Here is a 26,524-nt window from a genome sequence, read left to right as displayed (position 1 = left end):
TTGCAGCGGCTTTGCTTTTATACGATTTTATATGTCTATTTCCCTACCCATTAGTTCCAGTTGATCATTGCTCTTTCATATAAATTTTCATTGCATTTTTTATATTCATTATCATACTGTATTTTACCTGTTCATTCACAGTAATAGGCCTCGATTCATGAAATTTTTTTTGCCAGAAATTTGGTGTAAAACACTTTGCGGAATCGTAACATTTTGTGCAACTTGAAGTTGCTCAAAAATGTTATAAATTTTGGAATTTCCACACCAGCTTTACCAAGCACTGGCAAACTGGGTAAACTGGGGCAAGACAAGAGTAGAATGGCGGTGTGAGACCACAGCTCATCTAGTTTATGATGACCTGTGGTGTACTTGATGTTGTAAATCTTACTCCAGTCTTTGACTTCAATAATATTTCTTGGAGAGGTGCACGAAAGTGCTCACAACTTTTGTGACATGGCCAATTCATTCTCTTAAAGGGTTTGTCGAGTTTTAAACTATAAGTCTGCAGTTACTCTATGAATACAGATTGGTGAATCCTCGCATCACGTGCACTTCACGCTGTAAGGAGTCTTCTATGCCAGCGCGGGTGGTCATGTGTACGCAAGTATGTAATATGCATACTCCAGGCCACATTCCGACTAGATGACAGTGAATTGTTCCATGTAATGTGGCATATTGCATACTTGCGGTCACATGATAATCCCCACAGTGCACGAGATGAGAGGATTAAAAAGTCTGTGTCACAATGAGTGACTGGAGACTTGTAGCTTAAGACCAGATAACCCCTTTAATGAATCAGGGAATCAGGCACCTCTGACTGCAGCACATCCTCTCATCAAGACGGGCAGTCTTGCTAAATCAGGGCACATTGTATTTTTTTGGGTAGTATATTAGGGCTATTTCATAACATTTTATGGCTGTCTCTTCATGTTGCTTCAGACATAATTGTAGGAGGCTCACATTATTACATATTGGCTTTTACTCTTTAACAGACACCTCACCCTCACCCTACTGCCCTGTCATTGAATGTTAGCAGCACTAGTGTGTATTACTACACGGATATAAAAATACTTGGCTTTCTTTAAGTTAAATCAATTGACTGTAAGAATACGCAGTAAAGTTAGAAACAAATGATATAAGAAGCACATCGCGTTACCATCATTAATGGGACAGTACAGGGCATCGAAGAACTGGACTGAAGTTTGATTGCTTAATCCCGATACGTCCACATAAACTTCTTCGCTGAAAGAAACGTTTGGCTTTCTCATTACACATCCTACTTGTCGCCCAAGGAAATCATATCTGTAGTCTTGGCACTTGTCATATACAGACAGCTGCCTAATCCAAAATGAAATAAGCACTTGGTAAAAAGAATTGCATATTTATTTTGTTAAATAAACACTTCGGGAAAATGTTTTTATTGTGTCCTCCATTTGTAAAGTACATGATGTAAGTATAATATTGTACATTTTCTTTCCTATGTCTCCATTCTTTGTTTCCTAGCCTTGTCTTGTCCGTCGGCTGTAAGACATGACTCTGACTCTCTGAATTGTACAGACATTAATAGTATATAAAGCCATTCTCTCTATACAGTCTTACGAGAACCTTGATGGGACTCTCATATTAATGAGTAGAGAAAGTGACTTACAGTCAGCAGCACATATGAGCCTGGATAATTCAGAGAGCCAGAATCCTATGGTACAACTGAAGGACTCGAACAGAGATGGTAAATCACAGATTAAGGATTTAAGCCCCCTTCTCACATAGCGAGATCACTAGCGATATCGCTAAAGCGTCACCGATTTTGTGACGCAACAGCGATATCGCTAGTGATCTCGCTTTGTGTGACACGTACCTGCGACAGCCCCCCCCCCCCCGCTGGATATCGCTGATCGCGCTTGAATGTCCTGGGCCATTTTTTCCTCATTGGCATCCCGCTGGGGCCGACTAGCGATGCATGGACACAGGCAGAAGTCGTCATCATCACTGCGGTGTGACAGGTAAGAACGACCGCCGAGGGATCGCTTATTGCTGCGTCGCTGGAGAGATCTGCCTGTTTGGCAGCTCACTAGCGACCATTTAGCGATGCACCAGCGATCCTGACTGGGTCATATCGTTGTCGGGATCGCTGGTGCATTGCTAAATGTAACGGGACCCTTAGTAGGAAAATAAATCTCTACTATTTATCACATGTACGTTACTAACAGAAGAAACCATGCAAATTTTACTTAGAGTGCGTCTTTACAGAGTAATCGTTTTAATTTTTATTTAATAAATTAATAGTACACATCAAAACAAGAAAACTTTGTAATATATCTTATCAAAGAAATATGCTTTTCTCTACCAGGACTAATCAATCATTCTCAAAATTCTCAATTCACATGTAAAACTTGTGTTCAGTCAAAACAGATTTTTCCATTACTGAGATAGGAGATTGCAGTTATACTTCAGGGAATATGGATCCAGCACGTGAAGTCCTTTTAAGCGCCTTCTTCCCACTTCCATATAAAACACGTACATGAATAAACGATGCCAGTGTCACCTGTGCTTCCCATCAGTGTGTCATCTATGTGTCCGTTTTTACCTTCTGTGTGCCATCAGTGCCTTTCCAGTACGGATAAAGAAATAAATAAATGACAAATCTTCTCATACACTTGGTAATGTAAAACGCGGACAGGACAAGGATGGCACACGCATCCATCTGTGTCCTGTATGTGTTTTTTATGGACTCATAGACTTGTATTGGCCCTTCTCATCCATGCATCTGGAAAAAACGGAGATATCTGTGTGTTTTGCATAGACACACTGTCTGTGTAACAACTCGGACTTGTGAATAGCATCGTAAGTTATATAATGGGTACGTGTGGTATCTGTGAAAAAAAAAAACGATGCCACACATACTGTGCCACAAATACGGACGTGTGAAGGAGGTCATATGCGATGCAAATTGACCTGTGATGCATGTTTGAGATCCACAACATGTCCATTTCTCTGGCGGTTATCTCGAGCTTTATGTGCAGATTTTCTCCATTAAATTGCATTAGATATGAAAAATCCACAGGCAAAAAATGCATATGCATTTTTAGTGTGTTTCCACTGTGAAAATGTTAGCCCCCGAATTGTAAGATAAAGGGGACTCATGAGATTACAGGACTTAAGATGTTTGAACAATCTATACCATTAATGCATACTTCTGTTGAAAACGGCGGGAGTTATCTGTGCAGATTACTGGGCGAATTCAGAGACGTGGATACTGCATTTCCCTCCAAAAATATGGACCAGTTGGATGATGGACACCACAGGGAGGCTGTTTTCTGACCAATATTTAAGACTGACAGGATGCTTGTGCTGCCATTCTGACAGAGATCCAGAAGATTTTTAACCTCCCACCGAGCCCTTTGTTTATTTGTTAATCATCTTGTCACATTGCTTTATTGAACAGAGGTAACACTAAGGGCCCCGTTACATGCTTCAATGTCCCAGTGATCCCACCAACGATCTGACGTGGATAGGATCGCTGGGACATAGTTAGTTGATCGCTGGTGAGCTGTCACATAGATAGACTCACCAGCGATCAGGACCAGCGAGCAAGCTGGTATCCAGGGTAAACAGAGGGTATCTAAGAGCCACGCGGCTCTTAGTCACCCACCGTTTACCCTGGATACCAGCTTCCAGCGTCGCTGATCGTTGGTCTCTCATCACACGCAGTGACGTGTGCTGCCCAGTGGGAGACCAATGATAGAATTATGGCCCAGACCATTAGGCAACGATTAACGATCAGCCAACTGATCGTTGATGGTTGCTACATGTCACACGCAACAATGTAGTTTCGACATCGCTGCAACGTCACCAAACTGGTGACGTTGCAATGATATCGTTCACAATATCGTTGTGTATAACAGGGCCCTAAGTCATCTGGCTGTTTGATCTTTATTAATTATTTATAATGGACTTGGTTGACCGACTCAAGTCAAGTAAGGACTGAGTCGGTAAGGTTTTATGTTTTTTTAATGGTTTTTTAAAGTTATATTTATTTCACTGTTGCAATTTTATCCTTAATAAAACACTGTGGTCTAATTTGTCCGACTGGTTGTTGAGTATTTATTCATGTATGGTATTAATTGGTTTCTAGTTAGCATTTAATTAAGTTTTATTAATTTAGTAGTCCTTGTATTCCCATGACCTAAACAATCATCTAAACCACACATGACTTTATCACTAACTCTCAAGAATTATCAAAAACTAAGGAATTTAAACATGACACACCAGCGCATGTATAACAAGTGCACCCAAAAACACAATGGAAAAAAATGCAAGCAAACTAATTAGGTAATAGGTACAGAAATGCTACATCATATACTCACCAAATGCTCATCATGGGAACGTAGCCTTAAGGCCATGCGCCCACAAGTATTTCATGAGTTTTTTACCTCAGTACTTGAAATCCAAAACCAGAAGTGGAACAGTCAGAGGAAAAGTATAATAGAAACATGGGCACCACTTCTGCATTTTTCACCCATTCCTTGTTTTGGCTTACAAATACTGGGGTAAAAAACTCACCAAATTCTAAATGTGTGCATGTGGCCTAAATCACATCCATGCTGCTAGAACTGTAATGGACACATTGAGAGTTTGGTGAGTTTTTTTTACCTCAGTATATGTAAACCAAAACAAGGCGTGGATGAAAAACACAGAAGTGGTGACATGTTTTTATTATACTTTTTCCTCGGATTGATCCATTCCTAGTTTTGGCTTACAAATACTGATGTAAAAACTCACCAAATTCTCAACGTGCGCACGTGTCCTAAGACGCTGCTTTTCTGACTCAGTGAAAAAAATGCACCATTGAAACTCCCCAAAAACTTATTGTAGAAACTTAACTTCATATAATAGCAAAAAAAACCCATCCTCGGTGTAGCTAGCCTACATGTTTTGAACTTCATGAGGTTCTTAGTCATTACATAGCTAACTGGCTGATTTTTCCTGCTTAAAACATAGTGTGATGTGAATGAACGTGCATTGACCTTGGCTAATCAGCTGTGTGCCATACTGGATATATGCTAAACAACATATAGTAAGACAAACATGACCATAAAAAATACAAGACATAAGACTTACCTCAACTTATATAATAAGGTACAAATGTGAAGGGGTTGTCTGGTCAAAAATTATAGATGACCTATCATAAGGCTAGATCATCAAAATCGGATCAGTGGGGTTTTGGCATGTGGCACCATCAGGATCAGCTGCTAAAGGCTCTGTCATGGGCAGATGGAAACATTGACCAGAGCTGCCCTGCACGCCAATGTGGAGCAGTGCACATCAATAGCAGCTGATCTACAATACCTGGCAGCAGATTTTCTCAACTTATTGTAAAATCATTGATCATTTAGATTTTAAGTTAATGTACTGTATATATTAGAGTATAAGTCAAGGTTTTTAGCACATTTTATTGTGCTGAAATCACCCCACTTGGCTTATACTCAAGTGAGTTTCCCAGAAGATGGAGGGGGAGCGGTGAAGCAGCAGATCACAGGACCCAGAAACCGACTACCGCAGCTATCTCCTATGTCTGCTGCTTAAGCATGCGAGAAGCACACCTTAACTTGTGGACCAGTAGCGTTTTCATCAGTGATTTTCTTGTATGGAAAAAATAAAGAAATAAATTGCCACAGAGAGCACACATACTGCTCACTGATGCCATCCGTGTGTTGTCCATAATTTTCACACACCCATAACCTTGTATGGGTAATTGTAATTCATAACTCCAATCAAAACTGCACATCTCTCCATGATTTTTGTGCGGATACCGCGTGTTTTATTCCATGAACACTGTGGATTAAACATATACGTGAATATATTATGTTGGAATGAGGTCTAATTGCTATAATCGTTATGGTTCTTCACTGTGTTAATTTAGTTAAACATTTACTAAAAAATATTAAAAGATGCATCTAGCCATATCCAAGAAGTATCATTTCTCCTCTGGGAAATATGCTAATTATGCAAATTGTCTCTTCAGAGAGGAAGAGAACTAGAACTCTAGTGCCACCTATTGGAAGTAGCAATCCTAAAAGTCAATGTTGACCCTTTAACGAGCCTTGTTACATGACTTAGGATAAAAGCCAAGCCAGAATCTCAATTTGCAGACACTGTGTTTCGGGGTACTGCCCCTCGTCAGTGCAAAGTGTGAGATCTGGTTTGGCTGTGAGAGAGGCGTCTGACTGATTACCAAGAAGTATCTGTTAGGAACGGCGGAACGCACTAAATAAAAAGAAATAATAAAGTGCGTTCGCCGCTCGGGGTCCACCGTGCAGTAGATGTAAACACTGCTGCTAAGTATTTTAGTGACAGACGAGCAATATGGCGGAAATGCGCACGCGGGTTGAATGTCACCCAAGTGCGCTAAGCAATCTCTGCTTGCTAACAGAGATGTCAGCAGAGGTAAACACAAAAGGCTGAGCCTGTTAGTGTCACTGGTCTCAGGTAAATGCACACACGGTATCTGGTCACAGGAGCAGGACCCAAGACAGAGGAGCTGCGTCCGTCTAGACCTACCGTGCGTGCGGCGTCGCTACTGCGGATGCCAAAGAGCACTGCAACTGCAGTGTGGCATAGGACACTGCCGCTGGTCGACAAAGCAAGGAAGCTGGCGCAATGTCGGATGCTAGCACTGTGGGTGATGCTGTAGTGGCTTGAGGCTTGCCACGCACTGGTGCTGACTCCAATCTAAGTCCCTGTACACAGTCGTAATATCAGAGGGAGGGGATCTTAATGAGTCATTCGCAGGTTCATATGTAGTGCCCCTGAGGGTCCAGCCGCCACAGAGGCACTGCACCTCCTCCTGAGGTGTGGTACCCCACCATTCAGGTAAGGTGGAGACACCTGACCACACTCCAACCCCTGCATCCCACACAACATAGTAGTGTTGCAGAGCACCTTTGGTGGCTCCCTGCTTGGAACACGAAGAGTGCTGGGAGGTGGGTGGAGCTTAGTCTGCACCAGAGAGCAGGAGTTCTTTTGGACTAGGTCAGTCTGACTAGGTCAGTCTGTGAGAGAAGATCCCCTGAGTGGGATGGATGGAAGGAAGTGCTGCAGCAGACTTCAGTGACCTGAGTCTGCTGGCACAGGAAAGAGATATTCAGAAAGCCTAATTCTCCATAAGAAAGATTGATTTGTACGGAACGTAAGGAGAAGAAGAGAACTAAGGATTAGGGTTAGAGCAGAGCCCTTCCTCAAATTCTCAGTGCAAGACCGGAGTCCGGTCCCTGAGGTTGTATGGATACTAATGGTCCTGCAGCAGACACCGGAGGAATAGAAGTTGTCACCACTTTATTCCCACACAAGACTTGGGGGCACAACAGCAACGTGAGTGAGCCGGGACTTAGAAGCAAGGAGTCCCCGAAGCAGGCTACAGCTGTCTGCCATACAAGTAGAGTTCTAAGAACATCTGAAAGGAGGAACTCCAGTGTAACTCAGTACTGTGAGTACTTCAAATAGGCGCTAGAAGGGAGACGCTCAGGAAAGGCACATGTTGGCGGAGTGTTGGAACGGAGTACTTCATCTTGCCTGGAAGTTGGCTGAGCTCCTGACCTGGAGGACATGGCATGGATGCGGGCACCTGTATGCACAACAGACTGTGAGTAAAGCTTTGGAACTACATGCCCTGGTGTCCTCCACTTATTCCTGCGCCAACACACTCAGCACTGCTACGTCGCTGTGCTTAACACTGCACCATTTACGTCTCCTCACTCTCTCTTCATCTACACTGCCCTGGGACCACTGCCCTACCTGTGGAGGGCCACAGCATCATTGCTGCACCACACCATCTGTCCTAGAGGATCTGTCTGCAGCGTCGGCTTAACATCTTCATTGCCGAAACCACAGGTGGTGTCACGAATCATTCACTAATAAACTTTAATCATCATCCACACGTTCAACATCTTCCCCTTTTTACAATGGATGCCCAGGGCCACGGACCGGGTCACAGCTACCATGACATCTCCCATTGAACTCAACGGGCCCGGTACCGAGTACCCCATGGCCCTGGCACGGGGCGATCCATTACTTGGCGTCACGAACAGGATGACAAAGCCCGGTGCCACCGGGTTCTGTGTGCGGAAGATTTATTGGACTTAATTGCTGAGAATGTGCAAAATAACCAAAATTATAGACTGTAAAATGGACTCTCAAAATGGCCGCTGGCGCGTTGAAGAAGGACGTGACAACATGGGTGGTCCTAAGAAATGAGAGCGAACTGTCCTGGGCCTCCCCTGCCTAAACTTCTATGCTACAGCGACATGGCCCACCCCCAGCGGGGTTTGTATACTGGCCTGGTATGGAGGAGTAGGAAGAAGACGCCGCCCCCAGAAGGAGGAGCGAAGCCCTGTGGCGGAAAGGAGCCCGGGAAGGAGAGAGAAGGCCAGGACGCCATGATGGAAGAAAGGAGGACAGGAGAAAGCGGCGGAGAAAAACAACTCTACCCCAGGCAGCACCTGCGGAACATACGACCGCTGCGATACCCTTTGCAGCACCCGCCACCACCTCCAAGCCGATACTGCCACTGGATGCAGCCTGCAAGGAGGAGATACATGAGGGCCCCGGAACAGCCTGTCGGGCGGGGGTTGTATCCCCGCCTGGACCTGGCGCGGCCGCGCAGGTCCCCATCGGAGGCCTCGGCAGGCACCACTCCTGTGCCAGCTCGGATCCAGCTGCCGCCCGCTCACCAAGCAGCTCCGGAGGTTGCAGCTGCAACTGTTCACCACCCTGTACCTGCAAAGGAGCCAGAACATCACCGGGAGGTACCAGGTATGATCACCACCCCTGCCATGATCCTGGTGCTGGGAACTGTACCTGTGGACCGAAATGGTTCAGTGCTTGCTCAGGTCTTACGTGGCAGCACCCAAGTTTCACCTGCTGTCAGACCAAAAGCCAAGGCAGCAGAGATACCACCTGAAGCCAAGGAGCAGCACCCCCAGGTACAAGGTGTTACCCCTGCTGTACCCAGGCAGCAGTTCCACAAGCTGCCACCCCATCTACACAGGCAGCCACCAACCTAACTCCTTGGGAGAAGGAATACCTGCAATTTGTAGACCATCAACAGAAAGAGGAAAATCAGAAGTTCTCCCCTGGAAGCAGCAGAAGAAACCAGCTTCCACCAACCCAGGAGGAGACCACTAATAAAGAACATTCCCCAGCTAACTAACTGTTACCCAGGAGGGTATTAGCACCGTTGTGCCTTCTCGTTTATTATGTTTTTTTTCTTTTTGATTCCAGTTTTTGCCTAGTTGCATTGGCAGCATTCTTACTGAACTGCAGAGATCATGGACAATGAGTGATCCACAAACTGTGTTTGTAAATAGTTGCGCCTTTTAAGGTGCCCTCTCTTGGTTTTACATAGGTCTTCTATAGATAAGAACTACCTCAACTTGGAGCATTGCTCCAACCTAAGGACACTGCAAGAAATCCCGGCTGGGAGCGGTGTCCAGCACGTGCAAGAATTATTGATGTCTTAATGTGAAGTATTGTATAATGTGCCTTATAAAAATGTTGATAATAATAGAACAGATTTTATATAGAGTTTACTTGATAGTAGAGTTGAGCGAAACGGGTCAAAAAATTTCAAAAGTCGCCGACTTTTGGCAAAGTCACGTTTCATGAAACGAAACCCGACCCTAGGATGAGGTCGGCCACGAGGTCGGCGACTTACGCGCCAAAGTCGCGTTTCAAAAGTTTGTTTTGCGCTCTTTTTCAGCCAATCAGGATCCACGGACACTGTGGGCAACGTGATGACATAGGCATGGGTCACCACCATCTTTCAGAAGGGCATGCAAGTGATTGGCTTGCTTTGGTGGGAGTCACAGGGGGTATAAAAGGGCGTGCACGCTGACCGCCATCTTACTTCTGCCGATCTTAGCATAGGGAGAGGTTACTGCTGATTCTGTAGGGAGAGTGTTAGGCAGGGAAGAAGAAAAAAAAACTGCTTCTGCTGCTAGCGATTGTGCCTGTACAAAACACCAGTCACTGTGTGTGCAGTGCAAGGGGAGGCAATATTGTGGTGTATCAGTGGTGTTGGTTGTTGGGCTGCCTTCTAAGGCTTCCTGACAGCTGCATTGCTGTTTACCCACTGCTCTGCAAACTGCTTTTTTAAAAGCAATCCCAATTTTTTTTTTTTTGTCCTGCTGAGGTACTGAGCTGCAAACTGCTTTTTTAAAAGCAATCCCAATTTTTTTTTTTTGTCCTGCTGAGGTACTGAGCGTGCATTTTTTCACACCATACAGCGGTGTACGCTCCTCACACAGTACCGTGTAACGGCTGTTATCACAGCCACAGTGAAGCTATCTGTGTCACTCTGAGAGAATAAGTCGAGGACATGTTCCGTTCTTACAGACCTGCACTCTAGGGAGATTCCTACTCTGCCCAATTCTACATACACCTTGTAGTTTGTGATACACTAGCCAATTTCTGCCTGTGACATAGCGCTGTGATATTCAGTGGGCCTCACACAATCCAAAAGTGTCCAGTGTCCACAAGTGTCTGCAGAAATTCAAAATCTCCCTTATCCTCTAGTCACTTTGGTCACAGCTGTGCCATCGAGCCTGTGACATAGCGCTCAGATATTCAGTGGGCCTCACACAATCCAAAAGTGTCCAGTGTCTGCAGAAATTCAAAATCTCACTTATCCTCTAGTTACTTTGGTCACAGCTGTGCCATCGAGCCTGTGACATAGCGCTCAGATATTCAGTGGGCCTCACACAATCCAAAAGTGTCCAGTGTCCACAAGTGTCTGCAGAAATTCAAAATCTCCCTTATCCTCTAGTCACTTTGGTCACAGCTGTGCCATCGAGCCTGTGACATAGCGCTCAGATATTCAGTGGGCCTCACACAATCCAAAAGTGTCCAGTGTCTGCAGAAATTCAAAATCTCACTTATCCTCTAGTCACTTTGGTCACAGCTGTGCCATCGAGCCTGTGACATAGCGCTCAGATATTCAGTGGGCCTCACACAATCCAAAAGTGTCCAGTGTCCACAAGTGTCTGCAGAAATTCAAAATCTCACTTATCCTCTAATCACTTTGGTCACAGCTGTGCCATCGAGCCTGTGACATAGCGCTCAGATATTCAGTGGGCCTCACACAATCCAAAAGTGTCCAGTGTCCACAAGTGTCTGCAGAAATTCAAAATCTCACTTATCCTCTAGTCACTTTGGTCACAGCTGTGCCATCGAGCCTGTGACATAGCGCTCAGATAATCAGTGGGCCTCACACAATCCAAAAGTGTCCAGTGTCCACAAGTGTCTGCAGAAATTCAAAATCTCACTTATCCTCTAGTCACTTTGGTCACAGCTGTGCCATCGAGCCTGTGACATACCGCTCAGATATTCAGTGGGCCTCACACAATCCAAAAGTGTCCAGTGTCCACAAGTGTCTGCAAAAATTCAAAATCTCACTTATCCTCTAGTCACTTTGGTCACAGCTGTGCCATCGAGCCTGTGACATAGCGCTCAGATATTCAGTGGGCCTCACACAATCCAAAAGTGTCCAGTGTCCACAAGTGTCTGCAGAAATTCAAAATCTCACTTATCCTCTAGTCACTTTGGTCACAGCTGTGCCATCGAGCCTGTGACATAGCGCTCAGATATTCAGTGGGCCTCACACAATCCAAAAGTGTCCAGTGTCCACTAGTGTGAGCAGAAATTCAAAATCTCACTTATCCTCTAGTCACTTTGGTCACAGCTGTGCCATCGAGCCTGTGACATAGCACTCAGATATTCAGTGGGCCTCACACAATCCAAAAGTGTCCAGTGTCCACAAGTGTCTGCAGAAATTCAAAATCTCACTTATCCTCTAATCACTTTGGTCACAGCTGTGCCATCGAGCCTGTGACATAGTGCTCAGATATTCAGTGGGCCTCACACAATCCAAAATTGTCCAGTGTCCACAAGTGTCTGCAGAAATTCAAAATCTCACTTATCCTCTAGTCACTTTGGTCACAGCTGTGCCATCGAGCCTGTGACATAGCGCTCAGATATTCAGTGGGCCTCACACAATCCAAAAGTGTCCAGTGTCCACAAGTGTCTGCAGAAATTCAAAATCTCACTTATCCTCTAGTCACTTTGGCACAGCTGTGCCATTGAGCCTGTGACATAGCGCTCAGATATTCAGTGGGCCTCACACAATCCAAAAGTGTCCAGTGTCCACAAGTGTCTGCAGAAATTCAAAATCTCACTTATCCTCTAGTCACTTTGGTCACAGCTGTGCCATCGAGCCTGTGACATAGTGCTCAGATATTCAGTGGGCCTCACACAATCCAAAAGTTTCCAGTGTCCACTAGTGTGAGCAGAAATTCAAAATCTCTCCTGTACTATAGACACCTTGTACCTTGTTTTACATTACTATATAGTTTGTTGGATTTTGTCTACATTTCTACCAAAAATGAGGAAGGCTGGTGGAAGAGGCCGTGGAATTGGGCGGGGGTTGGCAGCTGGTAATGATGGTGTTGGTGGTGGATCTGATGGTAGTGGCAAGAGCAAAATAGGACCGAATGCAGGAGGTGTTGAGCCTGCGTCATCGTCTGGCTCCATAAGGCTTCGAAGGCTTAGTTTTCTAGGAGTTGGCAAACCGCTTTTAAAGGCAGAGCATCAGGAAAAAGTTTTGTCTTACATTGCTGACTCAGCCTCCAGCTCTATCGCCTCCTCTTCTTCAGTTGTAAAAAGTAAAAGCACTGAGTCGTCATTGGAGGCTCATATTCATGAACCACACCTTTCCTTGTGTCCTTCACCCCAACCAAGATTGAAGGATGACGCAGGCCATACTACTGATTATTCCATGGAGCTGTTTTCACATACCATGCCTGGATTATCAAGTCAAATGGTGAATTACCCAGGCCAAGATGAATCTGACATGGAGTGCACTGATGCACAGCCGCTGATGGATGATTCTGCTGGTACATTCACTCAGAGCACTACATTGTCCTCGCAGTGTACAGAGCCAGATTCTGACCCTGATAAGACTCAGGTACCCCTTCCCGCACACTATACCACCATACATGGTGACACAGAGGAAGGTGCACATGACATTGAAGAGGAGGTGATGGATGACCCAGTTGTTGACCCAGATTGGCATCCATTGGGGGAAGAGGGTGCTGCTTCCAATAGCTCAGATGAGGAGCATCCACAGCAGACATCGACATTGCAACAGCTGTTATCTGGCAGGCCCGGAGCACTCCAAAGACAGGTTCCAAAAATCAAAAGAGTTGCTGGACAGCTTGTCCAGAGGGTCAAAAGATCACAGCGTGCTAGGCCGCAAAAAGTCTGTCAAAGTAGGAAGAGTGCAGTGTGGCACTTTTTTGAACAAAATCCTCATGATCAGGCCAAGGTTATCTGTAAGAAGTGCGCAAAGACCTTTAGCCGAGGGAAAAATCTGAAAAATTTGAATACCAGTTGCATGCTTAGACATTTAAACACCATGCACTTGCAAGCGTGGACACAACACCAAACCTCAAGTGCCACATGTGCAACTGATCACAACGAAGGTAGTCAGGAACGCTATATTGTTTCCCCCACTGTAAGCCCACCGGTTAGCACAGCAGCAAATGTTGAGGTGTCGTTGCAAGGCCACAGCAGTCAGGGAATCCCACTGTTATATCAACGAAAGACTAATTCTAGGCCATCAGAAAGAACACCAACTCCATCACCATCATCAACCCTCTCTCAGTCCGCCCTGTCCACCGCTACTTCCACCGTATGCAGCTCTCAAGTCCAGCTCACCCTCCCAGACACTATGAGTAGGTCAAGAAAGTACTCAGTCTCTCATCCACGTACACTGGGTTTGAACGCCCACAATGCCAAACTAATCTCGTTTGAGATGATGCCCTTTCGGTTGGTGGAAAGCGCAGCTTTCCGCGAACTCATGGCCTATGCAGTACCACGCTATGACCTACCCAGTCGCCACTTCTTCTCTCGCAAAGCCATCCCAGCCCTCCACCATCATGTGAAAGACCGCATTGTCCATGCACTCAAGCAGTCAGTGAGCGGAAAGGTGCACCTCACAACTGATGCATGGTCCAGTCGGCATGGCCAGGGCCGTTACGTGTCCATCACTGCGCACTGGGTTAATGTGGTGGATGCAGGGTCCACAGGGGACAGCTGTGGTGGGACAATGCTGCCTAGCCCACGGTATAGGAAACAGTTGGCTGTAGGTGTTCGACCCTCCTCCTCCTCCTCCTCCAGAAGCGAAAGCTCGTCCACAGAGCGCAGTCGTACGAGCACTCCATCTGCAGCTGCCACTGTTGCACACGAGGTGTCCCCCTATCGAGCAGCTAGTGGAAATCGTCAGCAGGCTGTGTTGCAGATGATGTGTTTGGGCGACAGACATACCGCCGAGGTGCTGGCCGAGTACTTGAAGCGACAAACTGAGTCATGGCTGGGCAGTGTACATCTTGAGGCAGGCAAGGTAGTTAGTGATAACGGCCGTAATTTTGTGGCAGCCATAGCCCTTTCAAAACTCAGCCACATACCTTGCTTGGCTCACACCTTGAACCTGGTGGTGCAGTGCTTCCTCTAAAATTATCCGGAGTTAACAGCCCTGCTCCAGAAGGTGCGAAGACTGTGCGCGCACATCCGCCGGTCGCCTGTACACTCCGTTCGTATGCAGAAGCTGCAGCGATTGCTCCACCTTCCCAACCACCGCCTCATTATCGACATTGCAACAAGGTGGAAATCCACCCTGCACATGGTGGAGCGGCTGTGCGAGCAGAGGCAGGCCATAATGCATTTGTGGGAGGATACACGGCCAGGCACTTTGAGAGCAGACATGGAGTTGACAGGTGTGCAGTGGTCGAAGCTGAAAGACCTCTGTAAAGTCCTTCAGTGTTTTGAGGAATGCACACGGCTGGTAAGCGCAGACGACGCCATCCTAAGCATGAGCATCCCACTTATGCATCTGCTCATGCTAACTTTGACGCACCTTAAGGAGCAGGCTTCTGCAGCCAATGTTGATGAGGAGGAAGAGGAGGAGGGAATCCTTGATGACATTCACCCATTGTCTGCTCAGGGACCTCTCCTGGACGAGGTGGAGGAAGAAGAGGAGGAGGAGGATGATGGGGATGATTACTTAGGGGAGGAGGATGCATCTCGTGGGGCAAGTGAAAATGTTGGCGTGGCAAGGTCTGGTACAGGGTTTGTGCGTGACTGGAGGGATGTGGATTTGCCAGAAAGTGCTCCTCCAACCAGCACTCGCAGTGCATCATTGACACCGGGAACATTGGCCCACATGTCAGATTATGCCTTGCAGATCCTAAAAAGGGACCCCCGCATTGCCAAAATGATGAACGATGACGACTACTGGTTGGCCAGCATCCTGGATCCACGCTATAAAGGCAAATTACAAAACATCATGCCACAGGAGAACCTTGACCTAATATTGGCTAATAAACAAGCAACTCTGGTAAATCGGTTGCTTGAGGCATTCCCAGCACACAGCAGCGGTGATGGTTCTCACACGAGCCGTACGGGCCGGGGTCAGCTTGGCAGAGGTGTTCGTGGTGCACACAGCAGAAGTGGCGTTGGAGACAGGGGTTTCATGACAATGTTGTGGACTGATTTTTCAAGTACCGCTCACACAACCAGGGGAAGAGTCTTGAGGAGATCATTTGCATATTCCCAGTGCCTTCTGGGATAAGCAAAGAGTCTCCGCAAGCTCAACGATCACTGGGTTTTGGCTCGCGAATTTTGGCTCATCTTTCATCGTTTTTAAGAAATCTCAATATGGAAGAGGCCAGGAGCCATTTGGTGAGCTGCATTTCTTGCTACATGTTCACAGACTTACCAGTGGAAAAGCCAAACTTCACATGCCACAAATGCAAGCTTGTGTCCCTGTTGGAGGAAAAGTTGCAAAATCTCGAAGAGAGGTTAGCTACGTTGAAGATCATTAAGGAAGGTGAAGAGTTCTTGGACAGAGCAGAATTATCTCTTCATGTTACAGAAAGAGAAGAAATTCGAAGTGCACCTGAAGAAAGAGAGGAATGGAAGCATGTGACCCAGAGAAGCAAGAGGATCAGGAGGCAGTCAGCACCCATACTGCTCAGGAACCAGTACCAGGCTCTCATGCAAGAAAACGAAGAAATACATCAGGATAAGACTTTGCCAACAAACAGCAACCTTGTACGCCTTCAGAGTCCTCCTGGATGGAGAAAGAAAAATGTTGTGAAGAAGAAACGGAGAGTGGTGGTCATGGGGGATTCCCTGTTGAGAGGAACAGAGGCCGTAATCTGCAGACCGGATATAACTTCAAGAGAAATGTGCTGTCTTCCAGGTGCAAAAATTAAAGACGTGTCTGACAGGATATCAGAACTCTTCAGACCTACAGATGACTACCCATTCCTCCTACTACATGTGGGGACAAATGACACCGCAAGAAATGACCTGGAAACCATCTGCAGAGACTTTGAAGACTTAGGCAAGAAAGTGAAAGAACTTGAAGCGCAGGTGGTCTTCTCTTCTATCCTCCCAGTGGATGGCCATGGAACAAGGAGGTGGAATAAGATTCTACAGGTGAACAACTGGCTACGTCGATGGTGCCGTCAGCAAAGATTTGGATTTCTGGATCACGGAGTGAATTACTTATACGATGGACTACTTGCTAGAGATGGGGTGCACCTTATGAAGACTGGAAAGCATGTATTTGGAAGTCGCCTTGCTACACTTGTAAGGAGAGCTTTAAACTAGAACAATATGGGAAGGGAAGCAAAAGACCAGAAAAAGCCATACACCTGACAAATGCTATTGAGAACTCTGCTATTAGAAGTGGAAAGGAAGAACAAAGACAAAAGAATCTAATTAATAAAAAAATTGGAGAAAGAGAAACCAATCACAAACTAAAATGTTTCTATACTAATGCACAAAGCATGGGCAACAAACAAGGAGAATTGGAACTACTAACACAGGAAAAGAAATATGATGTCATTGGAATCACTGAAACTTGGTGGGACGATACACATGATTGGAATACAAGACAAGAAGGATACAACTTATTTGCAAGAAACAGACTTGATAAACGAGGAGGAGGTGTTGCATTGTATGTTAGAAACGCGTATATCTGCACAGAGATTGAAGCTTCAGAGACTGGGAGTTCTGTGGAAACTGTTTGGGTAAGAATACAAGGACAGAACAATGGAAAGGACACCATTGTAGGCATTTACTACAGGCCGCCTGTGCAAGCTGAAGATATGGATGAACTCTTTATGCATCAAATGGCCAAGTTCTCCAAAAAATATGACCTAGTTGTCATGGGAGATTTCAACTATCCAGACATTTGTTGGGAATCTCTCTCAGGCAAAACTAACAGGTCAAGGAAATTCTTATCCTCTCTTGCTGACAACTTTATCTTCCAAAAGGTAGGGGAGAAAACAAGGGGAACTGCTACCTTGGATCTAATCCTTATTAACAGGGAGGAAATGGTTGAGGAGGTAAAAGTGGCTGGGACCCTAGGAGGTAGCGACCATGCTATTTTAGAATTTTGGATAACTAGAGGAGGAAGACCTGTGAAGACTCAGACGTCAAGGTTAGATTTCAGAAAGGCAGATTTTAAGGGATTCAGAAAGAGAATTGGAGGGATCCAATGGCTGGATATCCTTAAAGACAAAAATGTCCAGGAAGGATGGGAAATCTTGAAAAGTGAAATTCTCAAAGCACAATTGTTAACAATTACGAAAAGAGGGAAGAATAGGAAGCATTTAAGGAAACCAGGATGGATGAACACAGAACTTAAGCACATGCTAAAAAGGAAGAAAAAAATGTTTATAAAATGGAAAGAGGGAGGCATATCTAAAGAAGAATATAATGCTGTCTGCAGAACCTGCAGGGCACAAATCAGATTATCTAAAGCTGAAAATGAATTGAGGCTTGCAAGAGATGTCAAAAGCAATAATAAAGGATTTTGGGGATATGTCAAAAGTAAAAGAAAAGTCAAAGATGCTATAGGATTTTTACAGGATGAAAATGATGAAATGGTAAGACAGGATGTTGAGAAGGCCGAACTTTTAAATTCCTATTTTGCATCTGTTTTCTCTCAGAAAGGAAATGTAACATCAACTGTTCTTCACTGTCCTATTAAGGGAATAGAAGAATCCAGGATATCTATAAACAGAAAGATAGTGAGGAAACACTTAGCTAACCTAAATGAATTCAAGTCTCCAGGTCCAGATGAATTACACCCCAGAGTACTGAAGGAGATAGCAGAAGAAATTTTTGAACCCCTCTCCATAATCTTTGAAAATTCTTGGAGAACAGGAGAAGTCCCAGAAGACTGGAGAAGAGCAAATGTTGTTCCTATCTTCAAAAAGGGGATGAAGGTGGACCCAGGCAACTATAGGCCGGTGAGTCTGACTTCTATACCAGGAAAGATCTTTGAACAGATTATTAAACAACATGTATGTCAGTACCTGGATAAGAATGAAGTGATTAAACAGAGTCAGCATGGGTTTGTAACTAATAAGTCATGTCAAACTAACTTAATTTCCTTCTATGACGGAATCACTGATTGGGTGGATCAAGGAAATGCTGTAGATATAGTATATCTTGACTTCAGCAAAGCATTTGACAAAGTATCTCATACAATCCTTATTGAAAAAATGACTAAGTATGGAATGGACAAGGCAACTGTTAGGTGGATTCATAACTGGCTTAGTGATCGGACCCAAAGAGTGGTCGTAAATGGCTGCACATCCAGTTGGAAGACTGTGTCTGTCCTGGGCCCTGTATTGTTCAACATCTTTATCAATGATTTAGATGAAGGAATTGAGGGTAAACTGATTAAATTTGCTGATGACACAAAGCTAGGAGGGATAGCTAATACTAGAGAAGAGAGAGAGAGGATTCAAAAAGATATAAATAAACTGGAGAAGTGGGCAGCAACTAACAGAATGGTTTTTAACAGGGAAAAATGCAAAGTACTACATCTGGGCAATAAAAATGAAAAAAGCATATACAGAATGGGAGGAATAGGGCTAAGCAACAGCACATGTGAAAAAGACTTGGGTATACTAATAGATCACAGACTGAATATGAGTCAACAGTGTGATGCAGCAGCAAAAAAGGCAAATGCAATTCTAGGATGTATTAACAGAAGCATACAGTCTAGATCACGTGAAGTCATTATTTCCTTCTACTCCTCGTTGGTCAGACCTCATCTGGAATATTGTGTCCAGTTTTGGGCACCACATTTTAAAAAAGACATCAACAAACTGGAGCAAGTTCAGAAAAGAGCGACCAGAATGGTGACCGGTCTGCAAACCCTGTCTTATGAGGAAAGGTTGCAGGATTTGGGAATGTTTAGTTTGAAAAAGAGAAGACTGAGAGGAGACTTAATAGCTGTCTACAAATATCTAAAGGGCTGTCACATTGTAGAAGGCTCAACTTTATTCTCATTTGCACAAGGAAAGACTAGAAGCAATGGGATGAAACTGAATGGGAGGAGACACAGATTAGATATTAGAAAAAACTTTTTGACAGTTAGAGTGATCAATGAGTGGAACAAGCTGCCACGAGAAGTGGTGAGTTCTCCTTCAATGGAAGTCTTCAAACAGAGGCTGGACAGACATCTGACTGGGATGATTTAGCGAATCCTGCTTTGAGCAGGTGGTTGGACTAGATGGCCCTGGGGGACCTTTCCAACTCTACGATTCTATGATTCTATGATTCAACTGGTAATACTGCATCGATGGAAAGTGACAGGAGACAGCAGTTGTCAACTATGGTTACAAACTACTTTTCCTCCCATATCGATGTTCTCCCACACAGGTCATTCCCCTTTGACTATTGGGCCGCTAAACTGGACACCTGGCCTGAATTGGCACAATATGCCTTACAGGAGCTTGCTTGCCCAGCTGCAAGTGTGCTATCTGAAAGAGTCTTCAGTGCAGCTGGATCAATCCTGACAGAAAAAAGGACCCGTCTGTCAACCCAAAATGTGGATGATCTAACCTTCATTAAAATGAACCATGCATGGGTTTCCAAGGATTTTGTCCCACCTTCCCCTGATGACACATAGGGTGACAGAAAAATGGCTTGCTTTGGTCCACCTCTTCCTGGGACTTGACCTATTTTACCTTTTGCATCAGCTGAATGTCCAACATCAACATATGCCACTTTCTAAAACTCCCTAACTGTGCTGCCTCCCCCCCCATGGCCGGGGTCACCACCTAGCGCATGACACCGTGCGAGTGCCGATGCCCTGGACAGGTGGGTAGGCCGACTCTTGGGCGCGGGCACTGGCACAGGGTCCCTCATAGTGCAATCAAGTGTCTCTGACGGTGGTAGTGCACACCCACCGTCAGACACACCGCCGTACTATGAGGGGCCCAGTGCCAGTACCGACACCCACGAGTGGGCCCCCCTTGCTTGGGCAGGGCCCCAGCATTTGCAATCTTTACCTCTCCCTGCTCCTCCGCTGTGTAGTCTGGGCCGTCAAATCCATACTGTGCCTGACACCGTTTGAGCCTGCCTCCTGATGTATAGACATATATTTTGAATGTGTACGCTATCCATACATGTTATCTGGGGATACGGTACCCTTTCTCACCTTTGTGCAATCACGTGCAATCCATACTGGGCCTAACACCGTCTGAGCCTGCCTCCTGATGTATAGACATATATTTTGAATGTGTACACTATCCATACATGTTATCTGGGGATACGGTACCCTTTCTCACCTTTGTGCAATCACGTGCAATCCATACTGGGCCTAACACCGTCTGAGCCTGCCTCCTGATGTATAGTCATATATTTTGAATGTGTACGCTATCCATACATGTTATCTGGGGATACGGTACCCTTTCTAACCTTTGTGCAATCACGTGCAATCCATACTGGGCCTAACACCATCTGAGCCTGCCTCCTGATGTATAGACATATATTTTGAATGTGTATGCTATCCATACATGTTATCTGGGGATACGGTACCCTTTCTAACCTTTGTGCAATCACGTGCAATCCATACTGGGCCTAACAACGTCTGAGCCTGCCTCCTGATGTATAGACATATATTTTGAATGTGTACGCTATCCATACATGTTATATGGGGATACGGTACCCTTTCTAACCTTTGTGCAATCACGTGCAATCCATACTGGGCCTAACACCGTCTGAGCCTGCCTCCTGATGTATAGACATATATTTTGAATGTGTACGCTATCCATACATGTTATCTGGGGATACAGTACCCTTTCTCACCTTTGTGCAATCACGTGTAATCCATACTGGGCGTGAGAACGGCTGGCGAGCTGTTAAGCAAGCTACAGCACCTGTGGTTTGCATACGTAAGTTTTTCATTTTTTCAGGAATGACAGTTAGGCCTAATTCCGGAACTGCGGTTGACCTGCACTTACTGGGAAATCATTGTTCGCGGGTAATAATTGTAATCAGTGATCCCCATCACTAACGTTGTTCAGCGGGTTATCTGCACCTGTAAGCGACAAACGCTGGCCTTTTCAGTGTAGCGCACATGCAGCCACGGACATGTAAGGGCATGACACACCAGTTATTGGCCAATCTCATGTACCAGAGCCTCACGTGTCCCTCTAGTAAGCCGGACTCGGACCGCGGGGCATGACGGAGTCTCGTTCGTTAACGGAATTAAGCTTGCAATGTGTGCATCTGTTCTGTAGCTGGCATGGTTGAGGTTTCCCAGGTGGAGTCGAATTTAACCGTAGGCTCCTCTCCTGGTGGTGCCCTTCTGGACATTCCTTTAAGGTTCAGCTTTGCAACCATACTGCCCACGTAAAACAAACACTTTGCCTTCATGAACACTGTTTGGAGGGTCATGACTCGTGGGAATAACGCCGCCCAATCAGTTAACCTGCTAGAGAGATCGTTCGTTGCTCCCAAGCATGACATCACACTCCCTAGGAAGAAGGTAATGCCACTGTGGCAACCGTACTCCTGGGGGCGACACAAGTGCACTGATGCCCAGCCACTGCTCGATGAATCTGCTGGTACATTGACCCAGACCACTACATTCCCCTCGCACGCTACACGGCCTGAATCTGACCCTGATGAAACTAAGGGTTACCCTTCCCATATACAGTTCCATTTTACACGGTGACAAAGAGGAAGCTGCAGATGAAAGTGCAGGTTCGGCTCACCCGCCGTCAGACACACCACCGTACTATCAGGGGCCCTGTGCCAGTGCCGTCGCCAACGAGTGGGCCCCCCCTGCTTGCTCAGGATCACAGCACTTGCAAAGTTGAAATGCTGTGCAGTGAGATGGAAGATGGGGACGACGAGGAGTCCAGACAAGTACAGGGATTCCCTAGCGAGGAGACTTATTTGATTGTTTTCAATGTTGGGACAGCAATTTTTGGGGAGCACTATACTCTGGAGAATGATAGATGGGGCCCACCATACACTGGAACATTCCAAAGGTGGACATCAGACACTGGAGCAGCATTTACAGGGCCCATTATACACTAGAGCATTAGAAATTGGGCCCATTATGTTTGGAGCATTATTTGGGCCCATAAGACAGTGGAGCTTCATCCATGGGGACCAACATATACTGTAGTATTATGTGGAGCTCATCATATACTGTTTCAAACATTATATGGGACCAATGATTCTGTATGGAGAAATAGATGGGCCTCGTCATGAGATGTAAAAAGTGAAGTATTTTTCATTGTACTATACCGCTATTTCTCTGCCGTATCGGAGCATGATGAGTTGTGGTATGTGTTAAAGGGGCGCTCTTTCGCCCAGGGCACATGAAAACCTGGAGCCAGCCCTCCCCCCCCACAACTGTAGCCAAATAACCCCCATTTTTCAGTGCGTAATTTGTATTATGAAGTTAATTAAGGTTGACAAGCTTAAGTAAGAAGAATTGATGCTTTTGGCATTCAAATGGGCACTGTTGGTGTGTTTCCTGTCCTCCTCTCACTGCCGACTTTTATTCCCCATTGACTTACATTGGGTTTCGTGTTTCGGTACGACCCCGACTTTTCCCTATAATCGGACGATCTTGCTCGACCCGACTTTTGGAAAAGTCGGGTTTCACGAAACGAAACGCGACCCTAAAAAACCAAAAGTCGCTCAACTCTACTTGATAGTAGTATCTAGGTATTGGATTAGGAATGAATATTTTGCAGAATTTAGACTAAATTGTAGTACTTTAATAAAGATGTGAAATTTGAATAAATTTCAGCAGTTGTCACCCAAGGTCAAAGATGGAAAAAAGTGAAAGACAAAGAAGAATTTGTGTAGAAGAATAATACTTGAACTGGTACCATAGCACTTTAAATTAGATAATATAGCTTTTAATATATTAAGTATAGATAATTAGTTAAACTGTTCTGCAATGTTCAAGAGTCAGTACCTCCCAAATTGGGAAGTTTAGATAAGTATTGTTTATTAAGCATTCAAAATTTTTTGTATGTTCCTTATTTGTTTTATCTTTGTTTCACTTGCAGCCCATGGACGTGGTGTGTTTGACGTGGGGTATGTGGTGCCCCTGAGGGTTAAGTCACCACAGAGGCACTTCACCTCCTTCTGAGGTGTGGTACCCCACCATTCAGGTAAGGTGGAGACACCTGACCACACTCCAACACCTTCATCCCACACAACATAGTAGTGTAGCAAAGCACCTTTGGTGGCTCCCTGCTTGGAACACGAAGAGTGCTGGGAGGTGAGTGGAGCTTAGTCTGCACAAGAGAGCAGCAGTTCTTTAGGACTAGGTCAGTCTGACTTGGTCTGTCTGTGAGAGAAGATCCCTGAGTGGGATGGATGGAAGGAAGTGCTGCAGAAGACTTCAGTGACCAGAGTCTGCTGGCACAGGAAAGAGATATTCAGAAAGCCTAATTCTCCATAAGAAAGATTGATTTGTACGGAACGTAAGGAGAAGAAGAGAACTAAGGACTAGGGTTAGAGCAGAGCCCTTCCTCAAGTTCTCAGTGCAAGGCCGGGGTCCGGTCCCCGAAGTTGAGTAAGACTCTCTAGGTCGAAACGCGTTGGTTGGAGACCACCAGAGACCCCATCTGCCTGTATGTCCTTATCCATACTTTTTTCTGTTCTATTTTAAGAATTTACAATAAATGATGTATTTTTAACTGAAGTCCAGCGCTGGAGATTCCATCCTTTATTTTGCTTCAGTCAACACCCCTGATCAAGGTGACTCCGTGCGCAGGAGGATTATGGATCGCAACCGAGACTGGTGAGCTGACCTCCCTTCATTTTCCCTATCCTTCTATAATTAGATTCCCTTTATGGGGTTCTCACAAGTGGTCAAGCCCCTCACCGACTTGACACAGAAGGGGGCTGATGTTAAGAACTGGTCGGCCTCAGCAGTACTGGCATTTCTGCCTTTGAAAAAATGCTTCAGACTGCCCTGGTTCTGGTTCAACCAGATCCATCTGAACCCTTCGTGTTAGAGGTTGACGGCTCAGAGGTGGGGGTGGGGCGGTGTTGTCCCATGGGCCCGCCATCTTGTCCAATCTAAGAACATGCGCCTTCTTCTCCCTGGTAGAAAGAAATTATGACATGGGCAATCGGGAGCTTCTGGTGGTTAAGATGGCCTTTGAAGAATGGAGACATTTTTGGAGGGGGCGGCTCATCCCATTAATGTGGTTACTGATAGCAAGAACCTGGCGTATATTGAGTCTGCTAAAAGGTTGACCCCTAGGCAGGCTAGATGGTCACTTTTTTTCCTGGTTCCAGTTCTCAATCAGGTTTCATCCGGGATCCAAGAATGTGAAAGCCGATGCCTTGTCCCGGAGTCTAGATCCAGTTTCTCCCCCAGAGCCTCCATCCTCCATTCTTCAACCTGGGGTGGTGGTGGCTGATGTGTCGTCAGGGTGAGAACAGGAGATTCGGGAACCTCAGTCTCAGGCTCCCCTATCCAAAACAGTTGATAAACTGTTTGTTCCTATTCAGTTTCGACTCAGAGTTCTTCAGGAGTTCCATGATTCAGCCCTGAGTGGACATCCTGGGATCTCGACTACTCGTGGGGCCATCACGAGGGTTTTGGTGGGCCTCACTTACGTCTGATGTTAAAAAGTTTGTGTCTACCTTTGAAGTTTGTACCCGCGCTAAGAGCTCTCATAACCGGCCGGCAGGGGAGTTGGTGCTGTTGCCAGTTCCTCATAAACCAGGGACACATTTTCCATGGATTTTATCACCAATCTTCCTTCTTCCAATGATAATACTGTCATTTAGGTGGTGGTGGACAGGTTTTCGAAGCACACTGTACCCTTGGTGGCGTTGCCCTCTGTGGAGACCTTGTCTAGGATGTTCATACAGCATGTGGTTCGATTGCATGGTGTGCCCTTGAGTGTGGTGTCTGACAGTGGACTGCAGTTTGTGTCCAGGTTTTGGAGAACATTTTGAAAATGGTTGGGGGTTGCGTTGTCCTTTTCATCTGCATATCATCCAGAGACCAGTGAACAGACTGAATGGACCAACCAGTCGTTGAAGCATATTTTATGCTATCTTTCCACTTCCTGTCAGAATGATTGGTGTGATCTCTTGCCTTTAGTAGAGTTCGTGTTCAATAACCATGTTAACCACTCCCCTTTCTTCTGCAATTACGGGTTCAATCCACACTTTGGGGCGTTTTCTCGTTTGGACTCCAGATGCCCTGGGGCTGATGTGGCTGTACAGGAGTTGGGGAATTTGTGGCGGGAGGTCCAGAGGAAGTTTAAAGTTTTTGTGGACCGGAGACGGGCTGTGGGACCTGCTCTCCGGGTTGAGGATAAAGTGTGGCTGTCCACCAGGAACATTAAGTTTAAAGTTCCTTCGACGAAATTGGGGACTAAGTTTATTGACCCTCATGAGTGCACGGAAGTGGTTAACCCAGTGGCGTTTCGTTTGCGCCTCCCATTGTATTTTAAGATCCCCAATGTATCCCATAGGGCCCTGCTGAAACCATTGGGGGCTGTGGAAGAAGGATCATTGGGTCCCGCGCCACCTGTATTGTATCAGGAGGAGTACAAGGTGGAGCGCATCGTAGATTCCCGGTTGGTCTGTCGTACCCTCCAGTATCTTGTGCACTGGAAGGGGTATGGTCCAGAGGACCAATCTTGGGTTCCTGTCCGATCGGTTCATGCCTATCGTCTTTCATGCCCGATTTCCTTGGAAACCTTGGGGTCTGGTGGCCCCCCATTGAGAGGGGGGTACTGTCATGACTCAGGACGAGTTGGTTCTAGCTCCATCCTGGTCAGGTCAGGGTTAAGTGAGTTTGCCTCTTTTTGGTTCTGGGGCAACTATTTAATGCTGGTAGTTTCTGGTTTCAGTGTCGCTGATACTTGATTGTACTCGGTTAGAGGAAACTGACCCAGGTTACTCATCTCATCTGTAATCGTTGTGCCTCTGTGTGTGTGAGCTTTGCTGTGTATGACCTGGTTTGTCCCCTAACTTCTGCCTCTGTTTTCTCCTCGGTACTGTTCTGTCCTTCCTCGCTCTCGGTTGGCTTCTGACCCAAGGCTTGCTACTGACTTTGTTATCAATTTTGCCCTGTATTCCACATTCTCAGCTGCTTCCCCAT

The 26,524-nt window shown here is 45.7% G+C and overlaps 1 protein-coding gene across 1 annotated transcript in view; it reads right to left on the bottom strand.

The window, feature by feature from the left end:
* LOC141080594 (granulocyte-macrophage colony-stimulating factor receptor subunit alpha-like) overlaps positions 1–26,524 on the bottom strand; it is a 116,268-nt gene that overhangs the window by 38,424 nt on the left and 51,320 nt on the right. The window contains exon 6 of the mRNA XM_073565921.1: positions 1,157–1,338. Within this exon, the coding sequence (XP_073422022.1) occupies positions 1,157–1,338 (182 nt within the window). The remainder of the gene's footprint in view (positions 1–1,156; positions 1,339–26,524) is intronic.

Source organism: Dendrobates tinctorius, unplaced genomic scaffold (genome assembly GCF_039654945.1).
Source record: "Dendrobates tinctorius isolate UK_male_01 unplaced genomic scaffold, ASM3965494v1 ptg000016l, whole genome shotgun sequence".
Taxonomy (NCBI): Eukaryota; Metazoa; Chordata; class Amphibia; order Anura; family Dendrobatidae; genus Dendrobates; species Dendrobates tinctorius.
The sequence above is the reverse complement of the archived record's forward strand: the minus strand, read 5'-3'. Positions and strand labels throughout refer to the sequence as shown.